We start from the raw sequence: 22,887 nt of genomic DNA on the forward strand, positions 1-22,887 counted from the left end.
GTACAGCTAACAGGACAGCTAAAAGTGTGAAAATAAAAGCTCGGTAAAACAATGGTGTGCGTCTATGAATATGCACAAGTCGTCAACCCTTGAAGTGGTTCTGGAGGCAAAAGCAGTCCTGCATGGTACCACGTACGAGTTCCTAATGGTGGCTACAGAGTTTCCATTGTGGCAAAACATTAGAGGCATCTTCAAAATATTGTATTGTATCGCTTTTCCCTCATAAATATCTAATTCCATCAGAGAATGGAACATAATTGCCACACCCCCAAATCAGTCTAGATCGAGATCTGGGATCTAGCCCGGAGCTATGACCCTCTGGTCTTTATCACTGCTGTTCTAACACCTCTTGGTTATATACAATTCGACTATTTGTACTGAGGTCACCTGGCCAATTATTGCAACCTAATGTGAGTCACTCTATTCCAAGCATTCACCTGTGTGGTTACGGTTTACCGGAGTGTTTCTTGCCTGCTGGTTTGGTTTGCAGTTTTGGATCGTGGTTTTGGTTTAGTTAATATAGCTATGGGTCATTTTGCAACTAGGCCCCAGTCTCCATGATTATATCAACAAAGTGAACAAAGTGATGAAAGAATTCCATAGGGAATGTTGAGTTAGCTGGGGAAAAACGTTCCCGTTCATGGAACCATTCTTCGACGAACCCAGACTCAAGTTTTTATTGTATTATTTTGTGGCACATTTTATTATTCTACTCGGGGCTGGACTTGGATTAAAAATTTGCCCTTGACTTTTGCCAATATGGGCCCAACACACATAAATACCTAGAGTAGATTCCCCACAAAGAATTTTTCTGACTGGGGCCGTCTCCTCTATAACTTTTGTAAATTTGCGGGGGACGGGGTGTCCGGTATGCCTGATAGCCAGTCTAGCCCTAATGAAAAAAATTAATTTCCAATCAATGATCAATTTGCAGATGAATACAATACTAACTTGATTATATGCACTTGGGTGACAGTAATTTTAGATCCTTACCTAGCATTGGAGATGGATACTTACCTGACAGGGGAGATAGATACTTACCTGGCATGGTCACGCAGGTGGTTCACCCAGGCTGAGGCCCAGCCATTGCACTGCGGCTGTGCTGACCCCTGCAAATTCCCCAAATGTGGGAATCTCAGCTGCATGATGTCTGGTAGTGGGAGACTGCATTCACACTCTCCCTTATTTTGCACCATTGGTGGCTCAGCAGGCTAAATCACTTTGCCCTTGAACAAAGCTCTTACCCCCCCCCCCCCACCACTGCACTGTGACCCCTCCAAGCTATGGCGAGCACGATGGAGAAAGCAGAGAATACAGTAATTCCAGTGTGCCTGTACTCCTACTTGTGCCAGTGAATAATAATAATAATTTATCATCACATTCAACTTTTCAACACCAGTCTGCAGTTCTGACACAAAGCATGTTGGATGCATGTAAATGTGTTTTTCTTCTCATCAGCATGCAACAGCTGGTAGCTCTAGCCACGAACTCAAGTTTTGAAAATGTTTTGATGATCTCTCGACGTCCTATTTTTTCTGGGAAACGGACTCAGACGCGGACTAAATACACAGAACACATCAGACTGATGGAAAACAGCTGGACACAATCGGGGGAGCACAGGTGGATGATGAGGGGGCGTGGCACACACACGAGGACTGGACACGCAGGTCCTGACACCTTCATTCTTCAGCTGACTACAACTTCAGTAAAAGGAAAGAGGCACCAGCTACCCGGCATCATGCGTGTGAAGGCAGGCTGAGATAAGCCATCTGACTGACAGCTGCATCTTTATGGAGCTATAAGTGAAAAACATCTATAAAAAATCATAATGAGATGAACAATACAGACGGTTTTTATTATTTATTTGTTACTGTTTATTCACTTTTGTAGGTCTTTTATTTTTATAGTAAAGGTTTCAAACAGACTTTTTTAGTCTTAGTCTAAGCTTAAGTAACGCTGAAGTCAAAAACCGCTAGCGGAAGTGAAATACTCATGTTGTGTAAAACTTCACTGTTGATCAACTTTATGTCATACTTCTTCTTCACAGTTGTCCTTCTTCATTATTTTTGTGAACATTTTATTTAAAAACAGGAAACTTCATAAGAGAATTATTTACCTCCTTAATTTTTTTGTTGAAGTTAGTAATAATATTAGCTGAAATTGTTCCAGAAATGAGTAATTATATATCCAGTATGTCGAATCATCTGCTCCCTTTTTCATTTGTATTCAGATTGTTCACTTCATTATCAAATGTGAGTATTGCAGAATATTGTCTTTGAAGTGGATTTTTAGTGGTGTGAAAGCACTGGGACTTTCATCATTTAGGAATATAAGTTTGAACACGGAGCTAAATGATGTATTACTGACCACCCTCTTCTCACTGTTTAATTGTAATAAATGGCTGCATGATATGATATGCTGATATGGTCCAAGTATTTTGTAATATCTTTCACTTTGTTCTGGTGAGACAATTTAAGGAAGTACACACAATTGCAGTACACTAGTATAATCTATTCTACTCTGTTTTATAAGCTTATTTTTTAAACTTCAGCAAAATTCTAGGAGAAAATAAGAAATGGTTTGGGAAAGTCTTTCTAGAAGAGTGGCAGCAGTAATAGCTACAAAGAGGGGACCAACTCCACACTGATGCCTATGGATTTAGAATGGGATGTCATGAAAGTTCCTGTGGTTGTAATGGCTAAGTCTCCCAATACTATTATCCATATAGTGTATTTCTGTACGTTATTATTATTCTATGTTATTAGTTCGTATCTGGCACAGATATTTACGTAGACTATTACGTAGGTTTTCTAAAAATTGATGTAATTCTGAGAGATATTGCAAATCCTGAAGATGGAGGCTGTTGCTTCACTGCGAGCAGTAAGTCTCTCCAGGGGACTGCTGCAGCTTTGCACTTTTACAAGCAGCTCTAGTAATAAAAGAGTTAATTAGTATAATCAATGAGATGGTTTTTTTTGTAACCACTGCCACATTGTTTTGTATTTTAGAGTACACAGAGGTAAATCATGCAGGTAGTCATTGTATCAAGCATTATAGCTCATATTTATTGCTTTTTGTTATTTTCTTATTATAGTGCAGGATTGTTCTTAAAATACGCAAGCAGAAAACATACAGCACAAGTATTATGATCAGTAAGATTACAAAATTTGGGGGCTACAACATTATGTAAATGTTTAATAGAAATTTGCAGTATTGTAAGTCGACAGTTTGCATTATGTTAGCTCATCCTCTTCTTTCACTTGACCCAGAGTATGTATGTTGCCCGGTGTTGGATGACTAGTCTTAGGCTCAATCTCCACAGTGAGTTCTGGAACATCTGGCATAAAGGTGGGGTTCACCTGGCCCACCATATGTTTCTTCTGCACCTCCCCAAAAATCTGCAGCACCTTTGAGATTCCAAGGAGGATTAGGTCTGGTCACCATGCATGTGGGTTATGCGCTTGTTATAAAGATAAAGTGGAGGTGATGAGGTTATTTAACTCAAAGCAACAACAATACCTGTGTCTTTGGAATGACGCCCACTCTGAAGAAACCAATTTTCCCGCTTTCAATTTTGGTGCAGTCTACCACTGTGGAAGCAATATTCTCCGGAGAAGGTCCATCACACAGTACTCCATCTACCTGTTGAAAACACACTGAATTAATGTAATCTTCGCAGGACACACATGCACACAGATAAACAAACTGTGTAAAGGCCTATAGTCACATGCTGTGTGTCCTTACTTTGTTCCCCAACTTTGCATAAACCTGATTGTGATGTGTCGTATCCGCCTCTCCAGTTGGATTTGCAGACATCGTAGCAATCGGCCCCACCTGGAAATTGAGTCCACAGTGTTTTGACAAGGTTATGAAAAACCAAAGAAATGCACTTGATTGGACACTTTTCCACCAAAGTTCAGGAACCTAGTTCCCGGAATTCCTGGGCAGAGAACTTTTGCAGTTCCTGGCCATTTACGTGTGTCACTTTCACACGGCACAACCATAACTGTATCTGTTATGCTAAATAACCATGAAAACTTCACATGTAATTTCTTAGGAAATACACCGACACCTCAAAATGGAGGATGAACAAGTTGTTTTGTTAGTTGTTAGTTATTGGAAGGATCAACTGCGTGGTACAGAATACAAGAAAAATCCCATCCCCACATTCAAAATGGGACACAGTATTCTACTTTTATTTATACGGCTTGCAACACGTTTATAATTGATTATTAAATCTGGCCAGCATATTGATTTTTTGTTTTCCACAGAATAAAAAAAAATATGTTGTTATCCCACTAAATGTGTAAAGTGCTGGCAGGTTTCACCACTGGCACTGGTGATATTAGACAAGTATATTGGTTATTGATCAAATATTTCAATGCGTAAATATGGAGATGCAAGCACAAAAGGTGTTCATTAATGCACTGAATGTAGATGAGATACCAAAATAATTCCATCTGCTCGATTCTTGCTCCATTACTTCTATCTCTTTTCCCCGCACTTCAGCATAAATTCCAAGTTGGTGTCGGTGGTTGTGGGCAACCAATTTAGAAAGTTTATCGTTGAAATCCCCTCCCAGTAGTTCCTGTTCAGGCTTAAAGTACATACTCCAGGGCTGGGACTTAAAACGTTCAGCAACTCCCTCTGAGGAACTACAATTGAACTTCCTGCAGAGGGAACTTGACTGAAGTTCCTGGTTCCTGAAAAATGTTCATGAGGTGGGAAAGTGCCTATTAAGTGTAACTGTTGGGCCTTTAGTTCAGAAACTTTGACATGGCACATTACACATTGGCCAGTCCTACCAGATCCATGAGATGTGTGGCAACAGTGCAGTCTGGATTTCGGATAGCAATGCTCTGTGGAGTTCCTATGTACTTTTCAGACTCTCTCAGGCCTAAGAAATTCATCCAGGGACCTAAAGACACAGAGTCCAAACAGTAACAAGAAATCTTCTTTAATTTCATTCACAAAGCCTTTATGCTATTGCAATAATTACTTATGTTGCTACCTTCAGCATTTATTCTGCAGAATCTAGTACAGTGAATATCATTAAAGTGATACCTTGAAATCATTTACTTAACTTGTGCCCAATAATATAAATCTCACCAACCTCGAGGGATGACAATGCTAATGGAGGAAGGCCAGGCAGCCTCCATGAAGTCCCAGAGAACTGGGTTGATGAGGTGTTTTGCTGGCTCAAGCTGCTTTATACTGGAGATCCACAGAGACATTGGACGATCCTGGGCATGCACCTTGATCCTAGAAAGATTGGTGTATCCATGAACCAAAACATGCTGAAATCTGCTCAGACTGATCTGCTAAAGCTAATCCTTAGCTGCAGCCATTTTACTTTAGCGGCCAGAGAAGAGGATTTACTTGTAAGCCTTCTCCACTGCATCAGGGCGATTGCAAGTTGCCACAAGCACATAAACTGTGTCCGTAGGCATCCCACAGGTGCCACCATTTTTTAAAATATCTGCAAATAGAAATACAAATTGTTATGCAAAAAGAATTTTTCCATGGATTGACAATCTTACTATTATTATTATTTTGTTACCTGCTATCTTCTGCACAGATGTGGCCTTTCTTGCTGGCACATGTGGACAACTGTCCCTGTCACCTTCAAAACCACTTAGCTTGATGAAAGGACCGCCCAGTGGGATCTGTGGCCTCTGAAAGTTACTGTTGAACAGGTGTGCTAAAAAGCAGTAAAAGCTGACAGTGCCAAAGATAAGAGCAACCGCAGTGTCATAGCCATATGGCAAGGCATTCACTGCATCTAGCAAGAAGCTGATCAGAATCAGCTGGAAAGTGAAAGCGAAAGCAAACCAGGCTTTGCTGAGGAATAGGGTACCAAGTGTCACGAAGCAGTTAAATAGCATAAAGCAGATGATGCCAGTGGCCACATTAAAACCACGTTCTCTGCCGTAGAGACCAGCATAGCGTATCATCCCCCACACTGTCCACAAGATCCCGTACAGGATGAAAGCTGTGCTCTCTAGTGTCTTCCCCCGAGCAAACGCCACCGAGCCACAAAGAAGCTGCAGAAAACCACCACATATGACAACCCAGGGCAGGATCATCACATGCAGTGGTCCTTCTTTACCCACAGTTGCCATTATAGCAAAGGCTGAAAGTGCACTGCAAGCATAGGCCAGGACTTCTGCATCGGCGTACTTGGAGTAACCCAGATTTGGGGCATGCTGATCCTTGTCTTGGGGCCGCAGGACAAAAACATTACTACCCTTCAAAAGAGTTTTCAACAGGCCCTGGCCTGTGGGCAGCCTCCATGGGGACACCATATTGTGCAGGTTTACCAAGAGCATTACAGCAGACGCAATAAAAATGGCTGCCTGCACACCTTGCGTACCGCCCTGGAAAAAGCCCCTTGGCAAAGCAGCGATAGAGATACAGTAAGCCATGTAAAAGAGCTGGTACATAGCATCCATAAGACTCTTCTGAACGCTAAATATGGCTAAGGTGAGAAATAACAGTGAGAATACTATAGGGAGGGGCGCTGGAAAGGACAGCAGGTAACCAAGGCTGTTTAATAGGATACTGTACCCCTCTGCAAACTTCAGGATTGCAGTGAAACCATAAAACGTAGCTGCTAAGGTGTCCATGGCTCGGTAGGAGAGGATGCTCACACCCAGCTGGAAGACACCCGCTGTCCATAACCATGACACCAGGCTATTTGAAAGCTCTGGCACCACGCCCAACAGTGGGCAGGCCAGCACACTGGCCGAAAGCAGATTCATCACAAGTCCAATTAGCACTGCGTCATTCCGCTCCTGAAACTGGGCCGACGTTAGCTTGCTCTTCTTCTGGAGCTTTGTACCAGGAGCTTGTACCTTGCCCTTGGTGATATATGACAGAAGCCGCCCACTGCCAAAGAAGGCCCCAACACAACACACCAGAAGAAAGTTTGCGGCTGTGGCCTGCAGGCCAAAGTCAGCATTGAACAACGACGCGATTTGGTGGGCAGATGCTAGGCTGATAGCGAAAGCAATTATGGAAAGAACCACCTCTTTTTGTAGGATTCCCACCACCCCTAAAATGAACAATGCTAGACAAAAGGCTGCCAATCCTGGCACCAGGGCGGTCCTAAACCCAAGAGCACCGTTCACCACTCTTGCTCCAGCCAAAATGTGCACAAACCCTAAACCAAACCACAGTGCCGAAACAGTCAGGCAGAGAGCGGCAGAAAGTGGGGTATGAGACAGGCAGCGTCGCACACCTGAGAAACAGAGAACAGAGATGGAGAAGAGTTAGTTCATTGGTAAAAGACAGGTTAAGTTGACAGACCTTTTTGTAGAGTGGAATTTAAAATCATACGGTTAGTTAACACTTTACTTGAGGGGGGCAGAAATAATATAGTATTATGGTATTACGTATGTATTAATTAACCACAAACTAAGTGTTAGTTTCATACTGATCTCATTTTTTTTATCATTAATGAATCGTGATGCATCTTTTATCTCAAGTAGAAACATTTGTTCATGATTCTTTAGTAACTGAATTACTACTAAGTATTTGTGCCCCGTCAAGTAAAGTGTTACCCTCGATGCGTCAGCCTTAAAAAAAAATCATGGTAATTTCCTGGTAAGGCCAGTGAAATGGGCTCACAGCTCTCCTGCACCCCCCACCCACCCTCACACACTCTGTGCTTGCATTTACTTCCTGTGTTGCATATGTTTTCTCCTACAGCTCAAAGGTGTCAGAGATATGTGATATATCGATTAACATCGGTATTGGCCAATGTTCGTTACAAATCAAGATATCAGAATTAGTCTGATGTGTCAATCTTAGTCAGTACTGCTGGACAACATTTAGTCTTTAGTCCATATCAAAAGTTACCATCAACAGAGGTAAAGATAAAAATACTAAAATGATAGAATGATTCCACTGAACAATCACCCATTTTCTGTAGGACGAGTCATTTTGTCGGCCCCTTCACTACTTAAAGCTTAATCTCAAAGTACCAGCCCGCTAGGTCAGGTTATTAAATTCATCAATCAATCTTTTGTTTTCCACAGAGAATAAAGATGGTATAATTCTGCTAATCAGCACCGACAAATGTTGCCACTTGAACCCCTCACCCAAAAAGCAAACTTCACAGCTTTCACACTGGCGCATCACTGGAAGATGTGCAGTTAGGATAACCGGCATCTTTAAACTGCATGTTCTCTGATGGACTGGCATTTCATCCAGGCTACATCCCTACCTTCTTCACTCTTTTACCTAAGAGCCCCCCCCTTGCTTATAATCCCATTATGGGTAGATCTCCCGTTATAAAATAACTACAGAAAAGTTGCATTTTTTTGGCATGTAAAGTCTTTAAATAATTTCTTAACTGTATGTATAATTTTTCTCATTTTATTATTCAGCCTGGCTTTACATGGTAATATGCTACTTTCAGACACAGACGAGAACATGTTGTCATTTGCAAGGCAATATTTCCTAGTTCTGTAACTAAACCACAAGTTCTGCTTGTGGTTTATACCAGCGTTTTCAGATGTCTCAGTCAAAGAATAGGCTGTATAAAGTACATGAGGGAATTCTTCTTTATAACATGAATAGTAAGGGCTCCCATGACCTTTACATTAAACATAACACTGGCAGTTGTATATAACAAAGGATATTGTTTTAGGAACTTAGACTGACACTATATCTTATGTAAGGCAGACAGCATGTTTCGTAATACAGCTGGTATACATTTTACAGACTTACAAAGTTGCAGTTTCCTAATACATTTGTACACAATCCTCTGATACATTCATACATTCGAGGTCTGATATAAGCTGGATGTGTGAGACTTACAAAGTGTATCTAATTGTTAATATCCTTCCACCTGTCCTGTAGCCACTTGCCCAGTACAGGCTTACAGAATGTCTGGACACTATCCCAAGATGCAAATTAGGCAAAAGGCAGGAAATACCCTGAACAGAATACCATTTCATCGTAGGACACAAACTCACAGTTGCTTACAAAGAACAATTTAGAGGCAACAATTCACCTAACAACATCTTTTTGAAATTCAGAAGAAACCCAGAGTACCTGGAGGAAAACCCACAAAGATGAAGGAAGCAAATGCAAACTTTATGCACGCAGAGCCAGCAACAAAAGCTGCAACCCTGGAAGTGTGAGGCTTCCGTGCAATCCGCAAGCAACCATCTCCAGTTAGCGGACTTGCTAAACATGCTGTTACTTAACCAGTGAAATGTTGCATCGCCTAGTTCCTTAATTATTAGTTAAAATGTTGTACCTGTGTAAGCCAATAAGGAAGCGATGATAAGAAGGAGAACTCCAAGGGCTGCGTCAGGAATGAGGTCTTTTCCATAGCTGTTTACCATAAGCAGCAATGAGCCTAAAAAGTACAAAAAAAGTTTCACTACTCCAATTTTTTCCCTTTTATGTTTAAATAATAACGATAAAATATAAACCTCATTAAACTTTTACTGGTAGAGTCCTGCATAATATTAGTATATATTATCCAACCCATCCATCCATTTTCTTTCCCCATTTGTCCTATTCGGAGTATAAGGCTACTGAATATCATTATAAAATATTGTTTTTACATTCTGCTTGAGTTACGATGAAACATCATTTTTGTCTTTATAGCGCACTGCAAATGTATTTACATCCGTCATGCAACGGTCCATTTACAAAACAACAATATGATTCTAGACATTTTCAATATACGTACATATTGTTTCAAACTGTCTTTAAAAAATGCTTAAACAGTATCAAAGTTTAATTTTAGTACGTTATGAATGATGGATGAAGAATTTAGAACTACACCTGTACAAATATAAATATGAATATTGCTACGTTTTAGAAACTACACCTACCCAGATGGAAGCAGAGGGTTTACTTTGCATTCTCCCATATTATTTTGCAGTATGGCTCTATCTAACCACAACAACTACAAGTTATAATATTTAAAGGAATTCACAGCTTTATCCAAACAGAATTTATCGATCACTTAATTGGTTCATTTCTGTAACTTTATCTCCCCGGAAACCTGATTGGGATAAACTGATGGAAGAGGGCTGAATGTAACGGTACACAGTCTCTATGACACGCATGCGATTACCTTATTTAACTTTACATTTACTTAACTGTAGCCCAAACTATGTATAGTCAGGGTACGAGCATTAAAAGGAATACATTCCACTTAGCTAAACATCATTTCCCCACCAGATATATGAACCATTTTATCCACCGGATTAAAAATACATTTCGACGTATTTATACTAATTTGCTTACAACTATTAAACACGATACTTTATTTCCTCCATAAAAAGTGAGTTTATCAGTCTAATCCGAATGGAGTAATACATTACTGTATGCATCATATTTCATACATTCATCAAAACGCATTATCAAGCAGGTAAGCAGATGATGAATCTTACCTCCGGAGATTGTTAAAATGCCAACAGAGAAATGTAAAGATTCGATCTGAACACGGGGTTCTGCCATTTTCGGTCGCACGCAGACATGGATTTAAAACACAGCCAAGTCGACGTCTCGCTCGATAGATGCTAGAATCGCACATCATCTTTCCGTCTTAAACCTCCTCCTCCTCCTCCTCCCCCCCCACCCATAAAGACACGCAAGCGTTAGGTAAGGTCATGAGTTCCTCATACTGAAACATCCTGCGGTTTTATTATTACGTGCCGAATGGGTTACTCAAAAACTTAGTCTAATAATCTGTATTTTTAGTTTAAAGTAAAAACTTAATCAAGTATTCAAGTAAATATTTAGGCCTTACGCTATAACAAAATTATGGCATGCACCCACAATATTTTGCAGTTCTATTTTACTGGATTCTTTCCAGAAAATTAACACATACCCAAGAGATACGTTACGGCAATCTAAAGCACTTCCTGCACCGTTTTCTGGTAAGTGGTCTCATACGGGCTCACTAATGCGAAAAAAGGAACATTTCGATCCCCCGCTCCATAAAGTCGTTCTAAAACGCTTGATTGAACCTTCAAGAACATTAAAAGACCAAACTCATGTAAAAAGTTTTCCGATAAACCTCTGAGAATAAGTAAAGGACAGTTTCACCAAATTGCAGTTTTGTTTTTTATTACAGATATGTTTATCGCTGGAGGTGCTGAATGATTGATCACTATGAATAAATATAATTGGCTAAATATTGCAGAGGATTTCTGCAGTGTCACTGGATGCCAACTCATCTTCCCATCACAGCTTCTTCAGTAAAACATCAGATTATGTTCATTGTACAGTATGGGTGACAATCTGGAACATTAAATACCGAGATAGATCTCCTCAAAACTGAAGCCACACCGCTTAGTGGCAGCAAAGGGGAGGGCAGATGACTTTTGACCTTGTGAATGTGAGAAGTTAAAAAATAGCCTACTGTATTTGATGGACCTTATTACTGCTTCACAAAAAATGTGGATTGGAAGGACATGGAAGCTGTAGAAGGCAATTAGTCTTGTGGACACAATAACTCAAAATGTTTTTTATGGATCTTTTTGCAGACTTTTTACACACATTATATGGGTAACAAACCTTAAACGAATATAATTTTGAGACAGATACCCCCAGAAATTGAAGCAATGCTACATAGTGATAGCAAAAAGGGGTTGTTTCAGGCCTTTGATCCCATTAACACAATAGGCCTAACTCAAATCTTTTTCAACCTTTGCAAATATGTTGTATGGGTGAATATCTGGATCTGATCAAATTTTGAGACAAATCGATGAAGCAGCACTGCTTCGTAACAGCAGAAACCTGGTTTAATTGATGAGGCTTAACCTTGAGGACAGAATAATTCTATATGTAGTTGTTACTGTGTTTGGCCTTTGGTAGATCATATTACTATTTCATAAAAGCATTATATGGACCATGATAGACCCAAAATCAACCCAAAATTGGAACTGCACAACAGACAGCAAAAGAGGGTAAAAATGAAGGCCATCCGTCATCTCAACGTATTCTGTGGATCTAATTGCAAACTTCCCAGGAACACTGTAAATTTTCAGCAATTCAAAATTTTCTTCAAATTTTAGATTCTTCAAAATTGCCCCTTTCTCTTCAATGACAGCATTGCAGACTCTTGGTATTTTTACACCCAGTGTACAGATGTAACCAACAGGAAATGCTTCTGCAACAGTCCTGAAAGAGTTTCCATAAGAGCTGGGCTACCTTACTCTTACTCTTTGATCCTTGATTCAGTTCTAATTCAGTTTCCTCTCTCTTCATGTTCCCTTAAGAAGCCTTCATTCCTGTTTAATTAATGCCTTCTGCAGTATTGTTTCAGTCTCCCTGCCCTGCTGATTTTGGCAATCCCACTATCCCCATGAGATCTTGCAACTTCCTTTAGTATATTATGCCATTGCCTAGAATTAAGATAAAGAGTTTAACAGAGTTACGTAGTATGTTTTGGATCAAAGTGATGGGGGTTTGTGGTTTTTCTTTCAAAACTTACTTTTACTGTAACATTAACCCAAATTGCGTTATTATTTGACATTTGGTTTTCAGTTTGTCAGTTTTTGGCAGGTATGCAGCCTAATTTTTTATTGTTGCTGTTAATACAAATTCAATGAAAGCAACAACACTCACTTTCCTTAATTCCATTTCTTGTGCTGAATTAGTTTACATAAATTGAGGTGATTGATTCTACTTACGCTTCTTATTTAGCGTTATTTGATGGCTTACTTTAGTGTAAAACTAAATCTGTGAAATTGTACAAATGATTCTATTGTTTTGTCTGTTCAGCAAGAAGGAATTTAATACAAGCAATCAGACACAATTTACCAATCGCAAGAATTAAGCAACAGAACGAGGTATACATTTTAACTGCTGTAGTATTCCTAGCTGAAAATGGGGAAGCCTACAGCCATGATTTAGTCTGGGCAACTTATAATCTTTGTGGAATGTAACTAATTGTAAAAAATAGTAGTCTTGTCTGGTTTAAAACTGATTGTTTGTGATGTGAATGCGGATATTGTGGAGTACCTTGCTGTCTCACATGCTGTTCAGCATTGAGGTGATTCTTTCCCCTTTAAATTTGTGCCAGTGATTTAAAACCACTAGTCCTATTTTCAAACTTGTATTCCGTGATAATGCATAACTGTTATTCAGTACTCTTCTGTGTACAAAGTCTGGTGTCAACTGGTGTTAGGCAGCTCATCAGCAGATGGCAGTATATTACAGTTTTTATCTGATTTGCCAACACACAAACCTATCTCTCCGAACAAAGCTGTCAGTCATTAAAACAATCAGTCTTTTGGGCTATGAACAACGTTCACTCAGTTAGACACAATTTGCCAATCGCATTTGCTCTTTTTGCAGACCTCTAAACACGTCATTCACAGAACATATTTCTTATCATGTTGTCATAATGCACTGATGCAGAATGCAAAGCACAGGCCGCTAAAAATACAATTCAAAATTGTTCACCAATGTATTTAAACGTGTAGTAGCCAATGAGTCATTAGAACAGTTGATTTCTAATATTGCTCAGTAACTCAGTATATCCACAGTAAACATATTTGTCATGCCAGGAACAGTTTTGACTCTTTTCAGTTTTTCGCTGCACTGTCAAATGAATGCTTAGTACTGTTTATATTTTGTCTGGGTTCGTGTGTTGTCTGAAAGCAGTGTTTGGTTTTTAGCAACGATAACTGGTTCTGAGTCCATTGATTAATTTTGCCAGACCAGTTAGAGGTTTTGTGAAGTGTGAAGCTTTCGTTTTGTTTTTCGAGTTTTGGGAAAAGTGTGAATAGTTCCAAGAAATATGTCTCAGCAATTGTTAAATGCTGCAACTGTATAATAGGTGATCCTATACCATGCATAATTTACATTTGCTGGTAGATAAAAAAAAATTATTAAATTTTTTTATTATTAAAAAATAACTAGTAAAACGTAGATTAGTGAACTAGTCATTTTATAGGATAATTAACTTTTTGTATATTCATTCTCTGTCATTTGTAACAAATAAACCTAACAATCCACAGCAGCTAGATTTAAAGAACGCTATTGTGCAGCTGGTTCCTGATATTTACTGTTGACCGCTAACTGCTCTTTTGTATGTTGTTCCCTACGACAGCTCAGTTACCTCTCAATATCATTAAGACTCCTTATGGCTTTTAGGATCTTATCAGCTATTTATGAACCCAAACACATATTTCAGCTACATACCCAGTGCAAGGTCACAGGGGGAACCACATCATTTTTGAACCAGTGAGTAAGCTATAGCATTAACATGAAGTTATTGTGTTTCCCAACCCCAGTCCTCAATGGGGTAGCCCACCAGGAATTCTGCCGAATCTTCTGCTGATTAGCTACTCCAACACTGAGTACCTGGTGAGAACAAGGACCACATGTAAATTCCACACACTCAGACATGCAGGCAGAGTAGCCAACTCTCACGAGTCTGTCGTGACGCATTCAGGCTCTCACACGCTAGAAATCTCACTGCAAATCTACATATATCATTCCATCACAAACCTAAAATTAGCTACATCAAAAGTGTTGTGGTAGTTTGCAAATCCTACATACAATTTACAATATAATAAAATTGTTAAATACATGTAAATGTGGATGCATGTGTGTGCAGACTTGTCCTGAATTGAAAATCACTCTTTTTGGAAAACTTTGAACAATGTTCACTCAGACACACTTTGTCCCTACAATTAGTGTGGGAGTGCCGAGTGTGTTCAAGAGACCCAGGGTTTAGGGACTAATTTGGTCGCTACCAAGGTGGAAACCAAACCAACATCCCTGCTTAGACTAAAGCATTCATTTAGGGTTGGAGCAAATATACCAAAGCTAGCAACCCTGTGCAGGTGTGAGGTAACCGTATTACTTAGCTACAGCCACCATACTGCCCTGCATGATCTTCAAACAAAAATGATGAGATCCATTTTCACAAGAGTGATCAAATCACTACATGCACGTCCAAACAGGGCATTTACATCTGCTATTTCTTTCATGTGTTTTCACTGAAACATACGTGTTTAATAAAGTGGACGTTTTAAATGATGTGCTTCAATGTTCAATTTTGGCGTAATTTTGAAGCTATTTCTGATTACAAAATCATTTCTATGCTTCTATACAATTTATACGATTACGACAACTATATGGAATAACATTATGTGCCGTATTTACTGCTAAGAAAACGCGGCCGGTTTGAATGACCTCCGCTTTTTTCAGAGTTGTATCGGATTGGCTGACAAAACACCAATGACCGAAGGGGGGGGCGGTGTATCGGTGGCAGTGCTGGGCGGTGCTGCCCTATTTAAGCAGACTCGGTACGTCCCAGTAGTGAGGCTATAGCTGGCTTTACTGGTACGTAATCTCAGGTACGGATTCCTCATCTGGATTTAATAACTAATATGAAGTCCCTATTTATATGTATCATATTTATTTTATTTATTGTATGATATTATACTTCGCGTCTGGCAGCTAAATTATAGTGATTATGACAAAATTGGTCATATATTTACGCTTCTTTATGCATTATTATATAACAACATTACACTTTGCAAGATATAAGGGATAGGTGTAGAATTAGATTACGTTATTTGCTTTAACGTATTGACTAGGCCTAATATTTATGTTAACTGTATTGCCGTTCAAAACGTTTTAGTTTTTTTTTTATTCGTTATGCCTAAAGATATTTATCTGCGCATGCATGTTGTTAGAATATATAACGTATTATTTCTTAAAAGGACTCACGCAATACCCATTAAAGCAGTGTTTGATTTGATATCTCTGTATGTATATTAAACGCGAACTGTTTTTGTTAGCGACATGGCTTGACATTATTACAGGAACTAACGGAATCATTATTGTTATTATTATTTATTTATTTATTCGCTTGTTGTTGTCCACTTTTTAATATCGCGTGCAATATTAATACATTTGCAGATAGTTCCCCGTTTGAACGCCCCCGTACGAGTGGTGAAAACTCCATTACAAATGTGGTATTTTTCAGAGAGCAGAAAGAATGTAACACTGTGTTCCCGGGGGAAGCCTGTAGGATCCTGGCTATTCGCAACATAGTTGGCGTAACTGAATGTTATTGTTATAGGCACCGTTTTAAAATTATGTCGTTATAGCGGTCTGTGCCATGCCGCTTGCGCAATCTTGAGATATGCCAATATTGCTCACTTTGCCAAATTAAATTTGATATATTTTGATGGATATTTTTTCTTGTACCTAGTGAGTAATGAGCTGTTGATAAGTGGAATTTTACCTTATCACGGGTTCATTGTGGGTGAGGCCCAAGGTCGTATTTCGGTATGGACGTTAGGGGCAAGTCCCTAACTAATATTGCGGAAGTTATATTTGGTGGCCGGGGATTCGAGGCTGATTTGGTCCCTGATTTGGATGCCAAACCTACACCCCTGATTAGACCAAAGCTTTAATTTGAGGTTGCGGCAAAGTTGATTGCAGTAGCACAAAGTGTAAGTGAAACTGTCTTTTTGAATCAAGGGTAGTGTGATGCTTCACTTATTCAGCACATAGATAAAAATAGTGCTTAGCAAGCTGCTGTATGCTAGAAAATGTGAAATGATACAGTACTATATTAATTATAGGTTCTCATCTGCCTCAAATCAACATCTAAAGCAATATCAACTGATGAAAGTAAAGGACTTCACAGATAACATTCTGCTGAAAAAGACTGTTAATATTTATGTTATAAACTGTGTTTTGCATGCCTGGTCACCTTCTCCTTGTGTACCTGGAAAAATACTGACCTTGAATGTGTGTGTACAGGTGGAGTCTTGCAGAGGTGGAATGAATCCAAAATATTAAATACAGTTGAATGTCTACCGACTTTTCACTCAATTAAGTCAATGGGAACCGTTTAATGGAAATCCCCAGTTAGTTAACATATTATCAAAATGAACATATTGATGTATGACTCCTGAAACAGCTCGTTCATGGTGATTACAGATATTCCCACTTGGGATAGTGCTCTTCAAGACTGGACTTCGTAGTTTTAGTTTGAGGCCAAGATCAGTGTGCATAGTCAGCCAGGACTGTTATGCAGTTTGGTTTTAAAACTGTCTTCATTTCCTTTACTCGCCCTTAGTGTTTGTGACTACTGATTTTAGAAACTCTGTCTGCAAAAGATGACTGCAGTATGCTTCACTAGAGTAGAAAAATGTTTACATTTCTTGAGCCTTGTCTTCTCTAATGTAACCTATCCATCTGTCTTAGAAAAATCCACCAAAATGAGTGACAACCCAGTCAGTAAGGAGGTGCAGACCTTCGACAAGAAATGTCTAAAGAAGACCAACACGGCAGAAAAGAATAAACTGCCGACCAAAGAAGGTGGGTGTTGCATCTGTGCGGCTTCCCGTCACGCTGCTCCTGGCTGCATATCTGTCACTTTCTGAAGACACATTCCGTTTTGATTGGGAAAAAAATCTTCATCCATTAATCTTTAAATTTCTTATCCAGTATGAGGTCAAATTTTATCATTCCAGATTAAAGATATAGACTAGTAATAGCTCATTCTACTGTGACTGATAAAATCCCCCAAACTGCTATCTGTTTAATTTGTTTAATTAGATTTTTTTTGCTATAACATTCAAATGATCTTCCCCAGGAAACACAAACTCTGTTTGATTATTTGGTAAAGGCAACCATACAGATCTGGTGCCATTTTATTCTGACTCGCATAGGGGAAGGAAGTTCTGGGTGCACTGTGACAAATGGAACACGTTGGTTATTGACTGCTGTTGAGCAATCAGGTTATGAAGAAAGGCATCAAGGGAGAAGTCAATGGAAGTCCATCGTCATATGCGGACAGGGACTCTTATCTACTATATCTATGTTCTTTGAGGACTTAACACTTTGTTAGCATGGTCTTCTCATCTTAGCTTCTGTGGTTGGGCACCATTACCGCAGTAGCTCAGATATCATACCTTCATCTTCATGTTGCAATCACAGCACTAGGTTATGCTCAACAGATAAATGCTACTAAAATCTTGCGACAGAGCTGGCAGTTTTAAATCATTGGAAGAGTTATGCCAATTCATGTCCATCCCTCATTCACATTTATCCTGGATAGAGTCACTCCAGCCTGTTTCAGACAATGTTTAATGATCACATTGTTATTTTATTAAATGAAGCAGTTGACTCGGTGAAGATGCCACTATTACAGCAGCTGTTATCAAGGTTGCTCGTGATATAACCATCACATAGTACCTTGCAGTGGGGGGGTGGGGGTCTTGAGACCTCAGTAGGGGCAGACTAACTTCACTGGGGGCCCTGGGCTGACATGGGTAGGGGGGGCCCTAAGTGGGCTATTTGAGCAATTTTTTTCGAGCCAAAAGAGAAATGATAAGCAGTTAAATACATGTACAAATGTAACATATATTATTATAGATTATAATATTTTAACCATATTGGTATATAGTTGGTTTGGAGCAGACATTTGATCTATGTGTTTTTTTTTTACTAAAAAAACAAAGATCAGTGGAGATCAGCAGGGGCCCTTAGAGTGCAGGACCTGCGGTTGGTCTTCCTCACACCCCAAATCCAAATTCCACCCCTGGGCCTCAGTACTAGGCATTGTTACTTTACATGACAAATAAAGACAACCATGACTTGTAATAGTGTATTACCGGCACAGTTTTTGTGTTGAGTGCTAGGGCACTGAAAACTGATATATAACTGTATTTTTGAATTTTTTTTTCCAGATATTGAGCAAGAAAAGAAGGAATGTCGTATTCCTCCAACCAACTGAATAGCTGTTGCCCCTCCCTTGCTCCTCCCCTCCACATTGTTATATCCCGGTTGCCAGGACACTGTGCCTGTTTTTATTGCCCCACCCAAGTTTGTTCACCTTAAGGGCTCTGAGATGCCAGGACAAAGTCCAAGGGTGGGGTTGGGTGGGTGGGTGGGGCATGAGGAGCAGCAGGCACTGTTGCATCACTTAAGCCATGTGAAACTGCAGCTGTGTACATTTTATATGTCGCTTTATAATGCATCGCAGAGTAAATTGATGGTCATAAAAGGGCCTGCACTAATCAAATGTTCACACCCTTGTAACGCTTCACAAACCTGGTAAAATTTTGAATTTATGACTTAAATAACATGTTGAAACATATTTTTGTTTTTAAATAAAGTGATATATGTTTTAGATCTGTCAGAGCAGCCTTTGCTTAATCAGATATTAACAATGAACTTCTCCTTTGCAGGAAATCTAAAATGTCAGTTATTACAATATTTTTTATATCATTGATTTAGTTTTGCATACCATGTACTTATTAATATAGGTTTTGAACTATAGTGTACAAAATAATTACACCTAATCATCACCTTAATATCAAAGTGGCACTTTTGAATACTTTCATAACTGATGAGCAGCAGAAATCATGCAGGAAAACACATATTAAAGTAATGATAAAAATAAGATTTTCACTTTTGTGTTTGCCCGCGACCCAGTAGGGTAAGCGGTTTGGAAAATGGATGGATGGATGTGTTTACAAATCAAGTCTGCAAAAATATCACGTGTAGGACTGATACATAGCTTTGTCTTCCATTTTTACATAGACTTTATTTTGCTGATTGAATAAATACTTACAATTAAAAAAAAAAGTTACTAAAATTTGCAGCTACACAAAACAAATTATAATTCATGTGTTCAAATTCAAACTACAAGTTCATACATTTCTAAACATTAGATATAGACTAATTAGTATATATATAGATATAGACTATAGTACATTTTTATTTGGTAGACAAGTTCATATATATTCTATGGTTTACACATAAACTTTTAATACTCATCAATTTACCCTAATAGCTTTTCCAGTGAAGGGTTGTGGTGAGTTATTAGGCTAACCCAAACCAGGTAAGATTCCACTTCACAGGGCTCACACACAAACTAAGGGAACAGTGAGATTACACATACACACACACAGCATCGGCAGAAATACCAATAACCCAAGAAGCACCAAGCTACAATGCCACCGTATTTAAATACAATGCAAGAGTTTATTTTATAGTAATCCATAACTATTATCTACAATGTGTGGCTCACACTGTGTGTGTATCCTATCTCCTTCACACCAAGGGTTAGCAGCCTGTTCAGGTTTTCTAGTTGCATTAATTGTACATAACTGAAAACGTGACATTTGCAGTGAGCGGACCTGTTTTAAAACCAGTGTAGGGATTAGAGAGCTATGTCTGTCAAAGCTCTGCCAGACAAAAGAAGGCAATTTAGGGAATAAAAGGAAAAAGGTAGGTGGAGCTATAGCATGGAAGTCACGTAATTTACAGCAGTGTCTGCAAACTGCATATTTGATGATTTCCTAAGAAAGCAATGTAAACACAACATCTGCACTGAAAAAAAAGTTAACATTCCAATATTTAAGTCAAAAATGCAAACATTAAACATGCAAAAGTATAGGCGACCTTGCAGTCATTGCTTTGTAGCACTAAAATACTTCTTGTACCCAGCTGCGAGTCTTTTGTCTCTCCCTTCCTTACCTTCCTAGGTTGTCTTGCATTTTAGATTAGTTTACATTCAACAGTATTGTCACTGCACAAAGTACACATACTCTTGCAATAAAATGCAGTTTGGCATCCAATTAAAAGTGCAAAATAGCACAAAAAGTGCTAAAAACAGATGAGCAATTACACATGTGTCTTAATTCAATATAAAGAATATGAAGTGCACATCATACATGGCAGTAGACATATATATATATATATATATATATATATATATATATATATATATATATATATATATATATATATATATATGTGAGAGAGAGAGAGAGTGAGAGATTAAATGTGCAGATGATGCCCCACCAAAGTCCCACTGATGTGAATGTCTCCCGAAGTCCACGACTTAGTCTCCCTTTTGCTTAAGGCCAAGTTGCTGTCAACACAGCATGCAGCCTGGTGTTGAACCCCCCCGTAAGTCTTCTGATCGTTCCCAATGATCCAGGGGTCTTTACTGCACGTTTGAGATCTGCACACAAATTTTCCATAATATGTAAGTCTGGTCACTTTGAAGGCCATTCCAACACCTTAGATTATAGAATTTGTTGATACGCTACAGGATTCATTCTGCTCCTGCATTATTTCCTGTGCCACTGGTTGCCACCCAACCCCGCAGCACAATACATCCACCCCTATGATTAACAGTCGGCAAGTGCTTTTTTCTCCATCTTTTCTCTAAACATACCTTTGGTGATTATAGTCAAAGAGTTCAGTCTTTGCTTCATTAGACCACAGCACTTGGTTCCAAAAAGCCTCTAGCTTATTTAAATGAGGCAATTGAATTTGGGGATGAGATCACAAGTAAATTTTCTTTCTGATGATTGATTTATGCATACCATGTTTGTACAAGCAATGCTGCACAGTGTACCAATGCACTTCTATTCCTGATATCTTGTTACCTGTTACTGAATAGTCTTATGTTGCACGTCTGGTCATTGAATAGTTGCATTATGTTCTTGCTTTGTTGGAATATGTTGTGTGGTTATTGCTCCAAATTGATAATGCTTATATCTAAGCAGTCATTGGAAGCTCAGCCTAGCTGCACTAACACCTAGTTGGCTTCTTAGCAGCACGCATGTTTGAATAAAAGCATCTTCTAAATAAAAATCAATGTAAATGTGCTCTTGTGTTGGGTAAGCCTTCCAGCGGGTCATGGGGGTTTCCTCTGTTTTCTGAAAAGTCTCTAATCAGCTCATTCAGAGGCTTTTCTTGATCTTCCAGGCCTTGCCTGGACTTCAACAATTCCCCTTAACTTTCATTTTTTTATATTTCAGACAGTGGAAATAAGTGTTTATATATCTGTCTGTATCCTTCCCCTGCTTTGTACGTATCAGTTTTTTTTATTTTCTGTTCTCCATAAAGCCTCTTGGAGGTACCTGGGTAATGCTGAACACTGACCCACCACCCTAAGTTGTTTGACATGCCCTGGAACTGTACTGACCAAACTTACATTAAGGCCTAACGAATCACTGAAGTTCTTGTGACTAGAGCTTAAGCCTTATACAGACATTCCTAACAGAGATGCTAACAGCGGTATATGATTTTATTGAACAATGAAAAAATTGCTTGCAGCAATCTCCTGTTTGTTCTGTATTACAGAATGGATTTCAAGTTTCCCTGTTTCCATGATGATGCTCACTCAGCTTTTCCAGTTATTTATAATAGCTCTCTTATTATCATATACCCACTATGTGCACTAGAGTTCAGAATTCACGGTGCCAGCACTGAACGGTCTCTTGTTGAGATGCACAAGTGAGTAAAATGTATGGTCAGACTATTTGCTTATCCTTAGAACTATCAAAAATACTCTGGAAATTTCTGTTGTCTCCTCACCTTGTCACCCGAGGACCCGCAGCAGTAGCTGGGGTTAGTGAGCGGTTTCCTAAAGGCGGCATTGGTGCAACAAAGTGTATTTTATAATGCTGCTGTGAATTATGGGAGTTTTAGGACCTTGGATAAAGTAAATTATTATTACTGGAATATGAGTTCCTATTATAATTGGTGCTGCTTCACAATAAGGTTACCCATATAAAGATTTTATGAATGTTTTATAATCTGGTTACTAATTAGGTTATAACACTTATAATAGACAATTTAAAATCTGCAAGTACTTCTCTGTAACGAGGTACAGTGTGTAGGAGTCTTAAAAGAATTACTTAAGTATTACTAAATCAATATTATGCCTTTACAGACCGATAAGATAAAATGCTAACAGTAGTGGGTCAATGAGAAGGTTGCACATGACATTTCATGTTTGCTTTTCTCCACTCTGGAAAAATAATCAAATATGTTGCAACTGTACATTAAAAACAGGTGAAACTTTTTTTGTTTTTTGCTTTTAATGCAAATGATCTCTACAGGGGACATTTATGT

General features: G+C 38.9%; 2 protein-coding genes and 1 pseudogene across 3 annotated transcripts; 2 read left to right on the forward strand and 1 right to left on the reverse strand.

The window, feature by feature from the left end:
- Positions 1 to 1,009: 1,009 nt before the first annotated feature.
- Positions 1,010 to 1,183, forward strand: LOC125713554 (U1 spliceosomal RNA; annotated as a pseudogene).
- Positions 1,184 to 3,038: 1,855 nt separating this feature from the next.
- On the reverse strand, positions 3,039 to 10,562 carry LOC125713342 (uncharacterized). Its single transcript, XM_048984368.1, has 9 exons — positions 10,419 to 10,562; positions 9,269 to 9,370; positions 5,561 to 7,240; positions 5,380 to 5,479; positions 5,114 to 5,262; positions 4,806 to 4,918; positions 3,745 to 3,834; positions 3,520 to 3,642; positions 3,039 to 3,407 (listed from the first exon to the last, which is right to left on the reverse strand). The coding sequence occupies exons 1-9, from the start codon at positions 10,483 to 10,485 to the stop codon at positions 3,234 to 3,236; spliced, it is 2,598 nt and encodes an 865-aa protein (XP_048840325.1). The 5' UTR covers positions 10,486 to 10,562; the 3' UTR covers positions 3,039 to 3,233.
- A 4,682-nt stretch (positions 10,563 to 15,244) lies between these two features.
- On the forward strand, positions 15,245 to 19,141 carry LOC125712986 (thymosin beta-a-like). 2 transcript variants are annotated; one of them, XM_048983644.1, is made up of 3 exons: positions 15,245 to 15,344; positions 17,212 to 17,325; positions 18,699 to 19,141. In XM_048983644.1, exons 2-3 carry the CDS (start codon positions 17,226 to 17,228, stop codon positions 18,743 to 18,745), a joined length of 147 nt encoding a protein of 48 aa, XP_048839601.1. In that variant the 5' UTR covers positions 15,245 to 15,344; positions 17,212 to 17,225; the 3' UTR covers positions 18,746 to 19,141. The 2 variants fall into 2 exon arrangements, with proteins under 2 accessions (XP_048839601.1, XP_048839602.1); XM_048983645.1 differs by having other exon boundaries at positions 15,262 to 15,330.
- Positions 19,142 to 22,887: the final 3,746 nt, after the last annotated feature.

Source organism: Brienomyrus brachyistius, chromosome 18 (assembly GCF_023856365.1).
Source record: "Brienomyrus brachyistius isolate T26 chromosome 18, BBRACH_0.4, whole genome shotgun sequence".
NCBI classification, from domain to species: Eukaryota; Metazoa; Chordata; class Actinopteri; order Osteoglossiformes; family Mormyridae; genus Brienomyrus; species Brienomyrus brachyistius.